Here is a 13,208-nt window from a genome sequence, read left to right as displayed (position 1 = left end):
TGGCCACAGGATGTCGCCTCAGCCCGCAGCGGTGGGTGACGGCCGGGGGCGGGGCAGACTCACGGCCAGCAGGCGCAGGTGGGCCTTGTCCGCGGGCGGGAGGCCGCTGTGGCTGGGCCGGCCGGGCAGGGGCCTCTCTTGCAGCCAGGCCAGCAGGGTGGCCAGCACCAGGCGGCTCCCACGCTGCTCGGCCCCCAGGGCCCTCCACAGCTGGAAGGCGTGGCTGTGGGCAGAGGGGCACCGTGAGGGCTCAGCCGGCCGGTGCGCGCCGTGACCGAGGCCTCAGGTGCCTGGAGAGGCGTGGCCGGGGGGACGTGGGAGAGGCCCCGGGCCCCTGTTCCTGGGTCTCCCCACCTTCGGGGTCTCTCCTCCAGCCCTGTCACCCCAGCTGCAGACTCTGACTCTGTCACCTCCCATGGATCCCACGTCCTGGCAGGGCACGTCCGGCTGGCACTCAGAGCCACCGCCCTATGACCCCTGCCCTCTGGCCTCCAGCCCCTGCCTGTCCTCCCTCCTCTCCTGCCTCTGGGCCTCCACGGAGGCTATCATTCCTTGTGCGTGGAGCACCCCTCCGCACTGGCCTACTTCCACGGCCGTCAGGCCTCGCCAGCAGTCGCCTCCGCCTGGAAGCCTGCCTGGCTTCCTCCTCCCAGGCCTGGGCTTGCTGGGGTCCAGCTCCCCCGGGGCCCAACCTGAGTCACGTGCGGGGCCGTGACGGGCTGGCAGAGCTTTGCAGTGTCCTTGGGCCCATTCTGCAGATGGGGAGACAGAGGACAAGAGAGGAAGGATGTGCTCTGACCAGGCCTCTCCTTGGAACTGGGAAACGGGACTGGAGGCCAGGCCTGGTGGTCCTATGACCTTTCCGCCAGGTCCAAGGTCACGGTTCTGTGAGATCTGGGGGAGTACGGGGGCGCTGGGGCTCCCGAGATGTAGGCGAGACTCTGACGGCCCTGTTTTCTGGGCGAGGTGGTCTTGGGGCCGGAGTGGGAGGGGCTGGAGGGCAGGAGGGACTCTGGAATGGTGGGTGAGGGGGGGGAGGGCCACCGCGGGCGGGCTGCGTGAGCTCCTACCCCCGGACTTAGCACAGACCCCAGGAAGGCCACCCCTGAGCCCCGGGAGGCACCCTGTCCCGCCTGACCCTGGGCTTGGTGGGCACAACAGCTCAGGGGACTCTGGGAGGTCCCCAGTGTGGTCACTGCCCCCTGGACAGGTGGGGCCTTTGGAGTGGAGACCCCGAGCCGGCCGTGACCTCGGGCCGGCCACGTCCTCTCTTTGGGGCCAAAACCTGCCGCCGGGGCGTTAAGTGAGGAGCCAGGTGCCCGGGCCCGGGTTTCTATTCTGCTCCCAGTGGGTGCCCGTCACTCAGGCAGCCTGTGTGCGCGGAGGGGGTCACGCAGGTGACCTCCCGGAGGACTTGGCGGCGGCAGACCCAGGAAATGTGCCTGACGGTGTGGGAGTGACCCGGGCTCTGGCATGGCGGGAGACCAGGGTCTGTGAGGCGTGGGGGTGGGGAGGGGACGTGGGGAGGGTGCACCTGGCGCCGCCGATGGTGAGGGGGGCCCGGTGGTGAGGGGGGCAGTCGGGAGGCTTCAGACACAAAAGGGAAACATTTAAGGGCCTGAAGGAGGAAAGAGAACCCAGAACACTGGAGGTCACGTGACCCCTCACCTGCCGCCAAACCACGAAACCGCCTGAGCGGCTGGGTCTGTCCTGGCAGAAGAGGGTGCCATTGAACGCGACGCCTGGGGGAGGCTCCACAGCATCTCACGCGGACCGGAGGCGTTAACAGACCGTCTGGCTGCGCGGGAGCCAGAGACAAAACCAGCACGGAGGGAGGGGGCTCTCCCCGGACACCTCCAGGTGCAGGAAAAGCATCAGACGCCCCGAGGAGGTGAACACGCTCCAGCGAGCGCTTAAAGGAGCGTCCCCTCGGCCTGTGCGTGTGATAGGCACACCAGCCTCTGGAAAGACAGGAAGAGAGCCGGCCGCGTTCAGGAGAGGGACGGAGGGAACAACAGAACATTCAGGAGATAAAACCCAGCCTCGCGCCTTTAAGAGATGCCTGATTGCCCAGCTGGGGCGGCTCAGTGGTTGAGCTTTGGCCTAGGAACCAGGAGGCTGCGTGCTGGATCCCCAGTTGGGGGCGTGCGGGAGGCAGCCGATCGAAGTTTCTATCTCTCTATCCCTCTCCCTTCCTCTCTCCCTAGAATCAATAAAAACATATTTAAAAAAACCAACAACAACAAAAAACCAAGACAAGGTGCCCAAGAGTGGTAAGACTCAAGTGACAATGTACTCAGGGGCCGGGAGGAAGAGCAGTAAAAACAATCAGGAGTGAAAGTGAGTGTGAGGAGGAAGTCGGAAGGACCAGCGGGAAGGTGCCGGGGAGGAAAGACGGTGAGGAGAGAGCAGCTACGAATCGCCCGACTCTCCGAAGACGCAAAACAACAACGGAACAAACGAGTATTTAAAACGATAACCAAGAGGACTTTTCAGAAACAACAGCAACAGAAATACTTAACCTACATAACCGAGGCCCTGGGAGAACGAACCACCGCCTCGGAGACGTGTCTCAGTGCGACGATTACATTTCACAGATAAAGGGGCCATCTGCGAAAAAGGGCAAACAGGCCATCGTCGTCAAACTTCAAAGACAAAGCAGGGCTGCCGCTGAGCAGCACGGACAGACACGGGATAAAGGAAGGCGCCAACCAAGGGTTTGATATCCAGACCAGCGTCCTCCCCGCGGACAGCTTCCCACACGAGGAACCTGGCGGGTCTGACCCCGGCGCCCTCCTGGAAGGACGTGTCAGGAGTGAGTTTCACCAGCGAGGAGTGACCCGCCGACGCCAGCCAAGGGACTGGATGAGGGTGCGGCCACCACCGCCAGTGTGGGCCAGACCCAGGCGGGGGAGGGAGCGAGAGGGTGTCTGTGGCCAGGAACCACGCCTCCAGGCCCCGCGGCAGGAGCGTGGTGGGTGGGAGTCAGAGCTGAGATGCGAGGGAGGAAGAGGCCCCTGGCGGGCAGGTAGGAGGAGGGGGGTCCTTGGGGGAGCAGAAGGAAGGAGGCTCTGGTGTGGCTGGGGGGTTGTCAGGACCCCGCTCTCCACAGTGACGCGGGGGGCGGGGGCGGTCGAGGCCGGACAGGGTGTGTTAGGTGGAGCACAGATAGAATGAAAGGCGAGCAGGGCCTCCCCGGGGCCCGCCCCAGGAGGTGCGCGATCCAGGAGCAGGTCAGTGGACTCTCCCTGGCCTGGGAGGGGGTGGGCAAGAGGGCAGAGCTGGGGGTGGAGGCCCCGCCCCCTGGCTGGGGGAGGCCGGAGGTGGGGCAGGGGGTCGTGAGGGAAGGGGGCCGGGCACCTGTCCAGGGTTATGGAGAAGTCCAGGAAGGCGGCCACCAGCTCGGGGGTGTGGTTCCGGGCCAGCAGGGTGATGGCCTGCAGAGCATCGTCCTTGGCTTGGGGGATGCGGACAGAGCAGAGCTGCAGGTGGATGGCCTGGCCCAGGTTGGCAACCTGCGCAGGAGGGGGTGTGGGGGAGGGGGCCGGTCTGAGGGGGGCCAGGCCCGTCCTGGGGAGCCTACAGGGGCGGGAGCCCTGCCCTGGTGAGCGTGGAAGTCTCCTGAGCGGCCGTGAGCTTGAGCCTGAGGGGAGACAGGCCTGCCCAGGGTGGTCTGAGGGAGGAGGCAGGGCCCTGCCCGGGACACGGGTCAGAGGGGGAGTCCCCCTGAGAGGGAGGAGTCCCACACCTCTCGCAGGTATTGAGGCCTCTGACTCCGTCTGATGTTGCCCAGGCCTCGGAGGAGCCAGACTCACCCACCTCGTCACCTCCTGGTCTCCACCGCTGCGGCCTGACGGTTCCTGTGCCCGCAATGCCCTCCCGCTCCCGCTGCTGGTGTCTCCCTCTTCCGTTCACGCCCAGACCAGGGTCACCCGCCCGAGGCCTTGTCTGCAGGACCTGGCATTCGTCACCCTCTGTCTGGGGCGCCGCCCGCCAGGCACACTCCCTGGCCTTGGCATGGCCCGTGCCGTCCTGGCTCATCTGCCCGGGCCGCCCACTGGGGCGCCGAGGCGCCGGAGGGTCCTGGCTGTGCCCCCTCTTCCCCAGCCCCACCTACTGCGCACTCAGCGCCTGCCTGCTGCTTGCCCCTGCGCACACCACCGCGCACACCACCACGCACTCAGCGCCCAGCACACCTGCCTGGGCCATTCCCTCCCTCCCTCCCTCCTCGGAGCCTACCAGGGTGGGGTCCGTGTCTCGCCATCAGGCTCAAGCTCAGGGCCACGCCTTGGCCCTGGGGTGTGACTGCTGGCCCCCCCTCTGCCCCCCGCGTCTCCCCGGCCCTCACAGTCTCCAGCTGGGCCCCGTGCTCCTGGACGGCAGTGAGCAGCATGCTGGCGGCCGCCTGCACGCGGAAGGGGCTGGTGGAGCCCAGGCCCTCGACGGCCGTCCAGATGAGGTCGGTCAGCTCCGCCAGGGTGAGATGCTTCATGACCTCCTGTGGCGGCAGGAGTGAGGCAGCGTCACTGCGGGCGCCTGCCCCGGCGCCCACGTCCCACCTCGGCTCGTACCCCTTCTCCCATGCTCCAGGCGCCTCAAGTCTCTGAGCACCTCCACACTCCTGAGCCCACTCCTCCGGGTCCATAACGGATGTCAGAATATTTACTGGAATCTTATTATTCTAAAATGTTAGTGAGATCTTTGTGAGAATGTTAGGTGATTAGTTGTTAGAATGTTAAAATCATTTCAGTGAAATTTTTGCATTTTCTACTAACCTTTAAAAAGGAATATTAGGCGATTACAAATCTGGTTAGAACATTTGTTAGAAGATTAAATTGTTTTCTAAAATGTCAAATTTTGGTTAAGGTGCTAGTCTGTAGAATGTTTGGGAAGAAATTCAACTTGGAATGGTGGTTAGATACTCAGAATCCTCGAGTCCTGCTGGCTCAGGAAGGTAAACACCCAGTCTTCCTCTGTGAAATGAGCGTCTGTGCCCAGCTCCTCCCTCCACCCCCCCTGCCCCCCTATTTCCCCCAGTCCCAGGCCAGCGGCCGGGGCTCCCCAAAGCTCTCAGTTAACCACCAGAGACGCAGATGAGATCCTGGCCTAGGTGGTGATGATGGTAATGAGGATGATGGTGATGGTGGTGATAGTGGTGATGGTGATGATGGAGATGATGATGATGGTAATGAAGATGGTGGTGGTGGTGATGAAAGTGGTGGTGATAGTAGTGATGGTGATGAAGGTGGTGATGATAATGGTGATGATGGTAATGAGGATGGTGATGAAGGTGGTGATGATAATAATGTGATGGTGGTGGTGGTGGTGGTGAATGTGGTGGTGGTGATGGTGGAGATGGTGATGAAGGTGGTGATGATGGTAATGAGGATGGTGATGAAGGTGGTAATGATAATGGTGATGATGGTAATGTGATGGGGGTGATGGTGGTGGTGGTGATGGTGGAGATGGTGATGATAATGGTGATGATGGTAATGTGATGGTGGTGGTGGTGGTGGTGATGATGGTGATGAAGGTGGTGATGATAATGGTGATGATGGTAATGAGGATGGTGATGATATTGGTGATGATGGTAATGTGATGGGGGTGGTGGTGGTGGTGGTGAATGTGGTGGTAGTGATGAAGGTGAGCGTATCCAGATCATCTGGGGAATCAGAACTTGGGACTAGAACCAAGACCTGTTCTCCAAACGACCTGCCATCGGGATTAGCAGACCCTCCCATCCGCTCCCCCTGTGCCCCTGCCTGTCACTGTCACTTGTCCAAGGGAGAGCCAGAGCCGAACACCCACTCTGCTCAGGGGCAGACCGCCCCTCCCAGCCCTGGTGACTCAGGCCACCGGAGGGCCTGGGTGCTCCGGGCCCTTCCCCACGGCCCTCCCTTCCGGCTCTGCCTCTGCCCCGGCCCAGGCTTTCTGGCATCAACGGGAGCCAGCCCGGGTGTTTCCGCCCTGGCCCTGGCCCGCGGGCTTTAGGTCTTCTGCCCGGAACTTCCGACGGCCTCACCGAGCTCGCTGCGCTGCAGAGCCGGCTGCTGGGTCAGCCAGGACCAGACTCGGAACCGCGGGGCCCTTCCCACTTCTTCACCATTGGGTTCAACCGCGTGGCTGTGTATTGGGGGCTGGCTCTCCCACCAGGCCCTGCTGAGCCCTGCGTCGGGGTTGGGGTGCACCTGGTCTAACGGGGGCGACTGGCAAGCACACCGAGCACAGGGTCTTCCAGAGCCACGAGCTCAACACCAAGAACGGGTGAGCCGAGGCCACGTGCCAGAGACACCATGGACGGCGCACTCAGAACAGGAGGCTCCACGCAACACCGGTCCACGCCGGCCCAGCCTCGCCACGCCCAGCCTCGCTCATCTTCAGGAGGCAGTGCAACCAAACCAGATGCGAGTGTCACTAAGATACGGTTCCACTGTGGTGAGAGGGACGTGGGGCGCGCTGCCTCCTCCGAGCCCCTGGCCGCGGAGGGCTCGGGAGGGAAAGCGGATGGCAGCGGAGAGGAGACAGGGCTGGCGTCGGAGGCTAAGAAGGCGCCTGCGCAGACGAGGACGGCAGGCCTGTTTCCGCCGTGTGCGCCTGCAGGACTCAGACGCCACGGGAAGGAGGTCGTTGGGCGCCTCAGAGAGCACCTGCCCTGCCAGCCGCCCACGGGCACCGGTTATTGGGCGCCATGGAGGCTGGGGTGCCACGGACACCACTCCGCCCATTTTACAGAGGAAGACTGAGGCTCAGAGAGCAGGGCCTTGTCCAAGGTCGCAGGTGTGAAAGAAGGAGCTGGGACTCAAGCCTGGGCTGGGCTGCTGACCCCAGCGTCTGTGCCCAGCTTCCCCCCCCCCCCGCCCTCCCACCCTCCCGTTCTCCCCAGTCCCAGGCCAGCGGCCGGGGCTCCCCAGAGCTCTCAGTTAACCACCAGAGACGCACATGAGATCCTGGCCTAGGCTTTAATACTCATGCCCTGGCCCAGGTGCTGACCCCTGGGTCCCGCCAGGCCACGCCAGCAGCCGGAACCGGAACCTCATCAGAGGGCACGGCGGTGGGGGTGGGGGGAGAGCATGGCCACGGCCCCCCACCCGGACCTGCCCACGATTCTAAGGGCCTTGACCTTGGTGACTTGGTGGCTGCTCAGCTGGAAGATTTGGTCCTTCGGGAACGCTGCCTCCCGGGGCGCGGGGGGCGCGGGGGGCGCGGCCTTCTGGTCTCCGCTGCTCCAGAGCAGGGCCCCGTCCTGGCCGGCCTGGCCGGCCTGGGCGAGCTTCTTGGGGACCGGCTCTTTCACCCGCGAAGCCTCTGCTGGCCGGGGAGTGGGTAGGGGTGAGCGCCGGGCAGGGGTGAGCGCCGGGCAGGGGTGGGCGCCGGGCAGGGGTGGGCTTGGGGACGAGGTTGGGACAGGCAGGAGTCAGGGTGGTTGGTAACCGGGTCAGGTCTGGGTCCCAGTTTGGGGATGGGACTCAGAGGTTCTGGGGGCCCCTGTGGGGTTAGAGGTAGGCTGGGGGCAGGCTGGGGGGAGTTGGGTTCAGGGGTGCCGGCGTGGGAGGTGGCAGTGGGCCGGCGGGAGCTCACCTCTCTGGCGCAGCAGGAGCTGGTAGAGGTGGCCCAGGCCCTCCAGGCTGGAGTGCTGGGTGGCCTTGTCCGGGTCCTGGCACAGGATGCCCAGCATGCCCATCAGCTGCCCGATCCGTTTGAAGTCCTCTTTCGGCTGTGGGGAGAGTGCAGGGACCCGATGGCAGAACCCACCCACGGAGCCCCCGGCCACGCCCTCCCCCCAGCACCAGGGTCGGGGGCCTCCAGGCACGTGGCAGCGGGGTCTCAGTGTGGGTGAGCTTTTTTTTTTTTTACAGAGAGGAAGGGAGAGGGATAGAGAGTTAGAAACATCGATGAGAGAGAAACATGGACCAGCTGCCTCCTGCGCACTCCCTGCTGGGGATGTGCCCGCAACCAAGGTACATGCCCTTGACCGGAATCGAACCTGGGACCTTTCAGTCCGCAGGCCGACGCTCTATCCACTGAGCCACACCGGTCAGGGCATGTGTGGGTGACCTTTAAGGGTGGCCCAAACACTCAGAAATCAAGAGAAATCATGCTTCATGCGGATTTAGTAAAAATCAGTGACCAGGAAAACCCCACCCGGAAATCAGTCTCAACATTGTAAGCAAAGAGCGCGGGGTCTCCATTTCCGCGACCCACGGCGCCTCCCTAGCCTCACCCCAACCCAGACCCGGGGCTCAGGCAGCCCGGCCCCAGGGTGCGGGCGCAGTCGGTTAAAACATCGCCTTTAAATAGTATTGATCCTGAGGGCAGTGTTTTGGCGCCCCCATAACTGTTGCGCCCCCGGCGAGCTCGCCTCACCCTAGTCTCAGTTCTGTGCTGTGGAAACTGAAGCCCTTTGGACCCATCTGGAGGGGTCCTCCTGGGCGTGGGGAGCTGGCGGAGTCTGCGCAGTGAGCCTCCGGCAGAGCCGACCCTGCTCCCCAAGGCCCGCCCAGCGCCCCGCCTTCCGGAGAAAGGCGCGCCCTCCAGGCATCAGGCACAGGAACCAATTTCCTTATCTCCCCACCAGGCTCCCTAAGGAGTCAGTGCTGATCTTGGCTGATAGACAAAGCACAGCTCACTCCCTGAATACGGGCTGCTGTCCATTCAACCCAGGGACCAGCCCACAGATGGGGGTTCAGCTGGGACCCAGGAACCGATGGGGGTCGTGATGGGCGGAGGGCGGTGGATGGGGGTGCCCGGGGCAGGCCTCACACCTTAGGAGCCCTTAGCGGGCCCACTCCATCTGACTCCCGCTGTGTCCTTGGGTGGGGGTGGGGTGTGTGTGGGGGGAGAAACAACTCAGGGTGGGGCTTCCAGGGGCTTGGACCAGAACCCAGCCTCCTGGGTCAAGGGTCAGGGCACCTGGGTTCCGAGCCCAGCCAGGCGGACTTCAGAGTCCTTACCCCCACCCAGCCTGCTTCCTCCTAAGTAAAGAGGGGGACTCCCTGGCCACCGCAGGGCACCCAGGGATCCACCCCGGGTTGGTGGCAGGGGCACAGGGGGCCGTGAACCCTGAGAGCTCTGTGGGAGGGGCCGGTTTGGCTGGGACGGCAGAGGCGGTGGGGCGTGGGGCGTGGGGCCCGGGCGCAGGTACTCACGTCCAGGTAGAGGTTATTGCTCAGGAATTTGAGGAGGCTCATGCAGCTGTTCACAGCCCGCTGCCGCTCGTGCGCCTTCTCGGACGCCAGCCACACATACAGATGCTGTGGTTAGGGGCGCAGGGGAGGGTGCTGCAGCCTGGGACCCGACTCCGGCCAGGCTCCGCCCTGTCGCAGGCCCCGCCCACCCACCCACAGCAAGGCCCCGCCCCCATTCCATACCCCGCCCATCGCGGCTCAGACACGCCCCCCCACCCCGCAAGGAGCTGTTCTATAAGCCAGGCTCAGGCTCCGCCCACCGCAGCTCAGACCCCGCCCCCTGGCAAGGAGCTGTTTTATAAGCCAGGCTCAGGCTCCGCCCACCCACAGCAAGGCCCCGCCCCCATTCCATACCCCGCCCATCGCGGCTCAGACACGCCCCCCCCACCCCGCAAGGAGCTGTTCTATAAGCCAGGCTCAGGCTCCGCCCACCGCAGCTCAGACCCCGCCCCCTGGCAAGGAGCTGTTCTATAAGCCAGGCTCAGGCCCCGCCCACCCACAGCAAGGCCCCGCCCCCATTCCATACCCCGCCCACCGCGGCTCAGACCCCCCCCTCCCCCCCAAGGAGCTGTTCTATAAGCCAGGCTCAGGCTCCACCCCCTGCGGCTCAGACCCCGCCCCCTGCAAGGAGCTGTTCTATAAGCCAGGCTCAGGCTCCGCCCACCGCGGCTCAGACCCCGCCCCCTGCAAGGAGCAGGCTTATGAGGAGGCTCAGACTCCACTCCTCAACCTCCACCTGGTCTCCTCTGGGACATCCTCCTCGGTTCACCCTCTGACCAGCCCTGCCTGTGCCCCGCCCCGCCCCCGCCCCCCCTCACCGACAGCAGGAAGTGCAGCTCCTCGGCCGTGGGGTTCTGGGTGATGAAGGTCTGCAGCATCTGGTCCAGCGCCTCGGAGGTCTGGCTGTAGAGGTTCTGCGGGACACACACCGCCAGGTGGCACCGCGCCCGGGGTGGCTGGAGGCCGAGGCCTCTGCGGGCCGCGTGCTTTTGGCCTCTCAGTGCTGGGGTGCCCACTGCCTGCGACCCCAGGCCAGGTTGCCCGCCCTCTTTGGCCGAAGGCGTGGCTGGGCAGAGGGCGGTCTGGGCCGGCCCAAGGGCACAGGCTTCTCAGCGGCCGAGGCAAGTTCGTTCGGAGCGGGGCTGGCTTCGCGGGAGTGCAGCGCACAGCCCCGGCCTCGGGAGGCCCTGTGGCCCCGCACTGCTCTGCCCTCACCATCTGACATTCTTAATGGACTGAACAAGAGCCGGCACTTCCATTTTGTGCTCCTGGCAGAGTCTGCACCTGGTTCCAATTCTTGGGCCCCCCACACAGGCGCCCACTCTTTACTGCTTGGCTCGCCAGGGCGTGCTCAGAGGGAGGGGCCCCAGAAATGGCGCAGCCCACCCTCCATCGGGGCCCTGGCCGCCACCCCCTGGGTCCCTGGGGAGCTCCACAGGCCTGGCCCCGAGCAGGGGCTCAGCTAGCACGAGCGCCCTTCCAAGGCCCCCGAGAGGCGGAGCAGCAGCCAGAGCCGCCCACCGGCCCAGGCCCCGGAGAGGCGGAGCTGCAGGCAGAGCCACACACCCGCCCAGGCCCCGGAGAGGCGGCGGGCCCGGGCGCACCTGGACGTCGGGCGGCTCCAGGAAGAGGCAGGTGTGCTTCTCCAGGACGTCCAGCAGCGGCAGGGCCAGCACGCTGCGCAGGCAGACGGTCAGGAGCCGCGACTTCTTCTCTAGGTTCAGGGGCGGCCTCAGCTTACTGCGCGGAGGACAGGCGGTGGTGAGGAGGGCGCGGGGCTGGGGATGGGAAGGCGCATCTGCCAGCACAGCCAGGAGCCGGCAAGCCCAGAGCAGCGCCTCCCCCCCCCCCCAGGCATTCCCTCCCCTCCGGCCTTTCGGCCTGGACCAGAGACACGTGTCCACGTCCGCCTCCCAGCCTTCCCCTCTGTGCCCTGTGGCAGCCTCCTGTGCAGGTGACGTCCACAGGGGCTGTGAGGGCCTCAGTGGCCTGGCTGGGAGCAGGGACTCGCCAAGCCCTGCACCCCGGCCACCTTTCACAGGCCAGCCTGTGTCTCCCCAGCCCTGGTGCACTGCTGGGATCCGAGCCTGGTCTACACTCTGGGGAAGGCCGCCCACCTCCACCTGCCACCTCCACCTGCCAGGGGCGGGGCTGGGCCTGCAGGATGCTTGGCTGCTGCCTGCTGGGCCCCACTGCAGTCAGGGAGCACCCAGCGCTGAGCGCCCCCAGCCTCCGCTTCCCAGGCAGACACCCTGTCCTGGCCAGGGTCCCCCCTCGTCCTGCCTGCAGGCGGACGGCTAAGTCAGAACCTCTCCCTGTGCTGGGGTCCTGGACCCTCCCTTCCGTCTCAGAGACGTTGGCTGGAGTGTAGACTCGGTTTCCCTGTGTAGTTTCTCCTCCAGTGGCTGGAACCTGCTCTAGACGCGGCTGTGGCTGCGGTCTTGTGCTGAGTGACAGCTCTGACCTTGAGTGTGTAGGGGTCAGCTTACTCTGCGCCCAGGGCCCAATGCTCTGGTCTCTGTGGGATGCCCATCCTCCAGCCGCCATGGCCACCCTCGCCCTCCCAGCGGGGCTCTGACCCCAGGCCCTCCCCCGCGTGCGGCGGGGCGCGCACCAGAGGCTGCAGATGATGTGGATGGTCTGCTGGCGGGTCGGCGTGCACAGCGTGTCCTTGGGCTCCTTCTCCATCAGAACCTGCGAAGGCCCAGGTGCAGCCGTCACGCACGCCTGGGCCGACCCCGTCCCGACACCAAGTCGGATCTCCTCCTAAGACCTCAGTGCCCGGCACGCGTGTGACCCGGGTGTGTGCTGGCTCCTCACCCCCCGCATGCTGACCTGCCCCCTTAGAGGATGAGAACATGGGCTTCAGGTCAGACAGGCCCTGCCTAGTGCTGCCTGCCCACGCGGCTGGCCTCGGCGGGTCTGCAAGCTGCTCTGAGCGTGCTCATTCCCAGGTGCCGGGGCTTCGCTGCACATGTGTTATGCGTGACGGAGCCGTGTCTGAGTCACAGAGGCGCTCAGCCAATAGGAATGCTGCCATTATCCCTCCCGTCATTGTCCACACGTGTGTGTGTCCCCCACAACCTGTGTTCTGTGAGCCCACACTCTCTAGGAATGACTGTTTCTATGTGGGTCGGGGTAAGCAGAACGGACGGGTCGGCCTGCTGGACCCCAGCAGCGTCCCCTGTGCTGGGGGCGGGGGGGGGGCACACCTGGCCAGCTCAGGGGACCTGGAGGGACCGAGGGAAGAGGGGGCACGGACGAGCGTCCAGGTGGGAAAGCGGAGAGGGGCTGGGACAGGCCTCAGAGACCCAGCCCCCTCCCAGCGGTGCCTCTTAGGAAGGAACCCAGCTGGCCTGACGGGGGAGGTACCCTCCCTCCCTTTCGCCACCCAGCCTGGCGCTCACCATCAGACACTCCGAGAGCTCGGGGATCTGGGAGAACTGGTAGCTGTGGGCGGCCTCGCTGCGGCTGACGGCGCCCACCAGCATGAGGATGGCGGTGAGGAAGCTCTGCTTCAGGGTCTCGTCCTGGCGTGCGGGTCAGGCCAGGAGCCGGGGGAGGGGGCGCGGGGAGGGCAGGAGAGAGCCAGAGCCCCGTCAGGCGTGGCAGCAGGCGCTGCGGAGCGGGAGGGGGAGGGGGGGGGGGCGGCCGGGCGCTGGACGTACCCAGGAGCTGTAGCGGAAGAAGAAGATCATCCGGGACAAGATGTTGTCCACCCACGGCAGGATGTGGGCCTTGGCCTTGACCGCCATCTGCCCGTAGGCCAGGAGGAGGGTGCTGCTGGCCCACTTCCAGCGCAGGTCCTCCGACGTCTGGGCCTGGGGGGGGGGCGGGGCGGGCGGCGGATGAGGGGGAGCCGAGTCGGGAGGGACCCGGGCCCTAGCAGCGCCCTGAAGCCAGGGTGCTCTGAGGGGGCGGGCCTCAGTTTACCTCGGGAGGAAAATAGGGAGAAAAGGTTCTGCCCCTGGGGGGTTATCCGCGGTGCAGTGCGGACGGGGCGGGGGTGGGGGGGTGGGGGGT

The 13,208-nt window shown here is 65.4% G+C and overlaps 1 protein-coding gene across 1 annotated transcript in view; it reads right to left on the bottom strand.

The window, feature by feature from the left end:
* Nucleotides 1–13,208, bottom strand: part of LOC307114091 (maestro heat-like repeat family member 5) — a gene marked incomplete at its 3' end in the record, with an annotated part of 28,421 nt that overhangs the window by 7,168 nt on the left and 8,045 nt on the right. Inside the window, exons 7-17 of the mRNA XM_079796293.1 lie at nt 12,854–13,006; nt 12,593–12,715; nt 11,800–11,879; nt 10,790–10,925; nt 10,004–10,099; nt 9,147–9,251; nt 7,579–7,714; nt 7,121–7,305; nt 4,349–4,498; nt 3,361–3,515; nt 64–223 (exon numbers count right to left, since the gene is read on the bottom strand). Coding sequence (XP_079652419.1) covers nt 64–223; nt 3,361–3,515; nt 4,349–4,498; nt 7,121–7,305; nt 7,579–7,714; nt 9,147–9,251; nt 10,004–10,099; nt 10,790–10,925; nt 11,800–11,879; nt 12,593–12,715; nt 12,854–13,006 — 1,479 coding nt within the window. The remainder of the gene's footprint in view (nt 1–63; nt 224–3,360; nt 3,516–4,348; nt 4,499–7,120; nt 7,306–7,578; nt 7,715–9,146; nt 9,252–10,003; nt 10,100–10,789; nt 10,926–11,799; nt 11,880–12,592; nt 12,716–12,853; nt 13,007–13,208) is intronic.

Source organism: Cnephaeus nilssonii (assembly GCF_951640355.1).
Source record: "Cnephaeus nilssonii genome assembly, chromosome: 18".
Classification (NCBI taxonomy): Eukaryota; Metazoa; Chordata; class Mammalia; order Chiroptera; family Vespertilionidae; genus Cnephaeus; species Cnephaeus nilssonii.
This window is presented reverse-complemented; position numbering and strand designations above follow the sequence as displayed.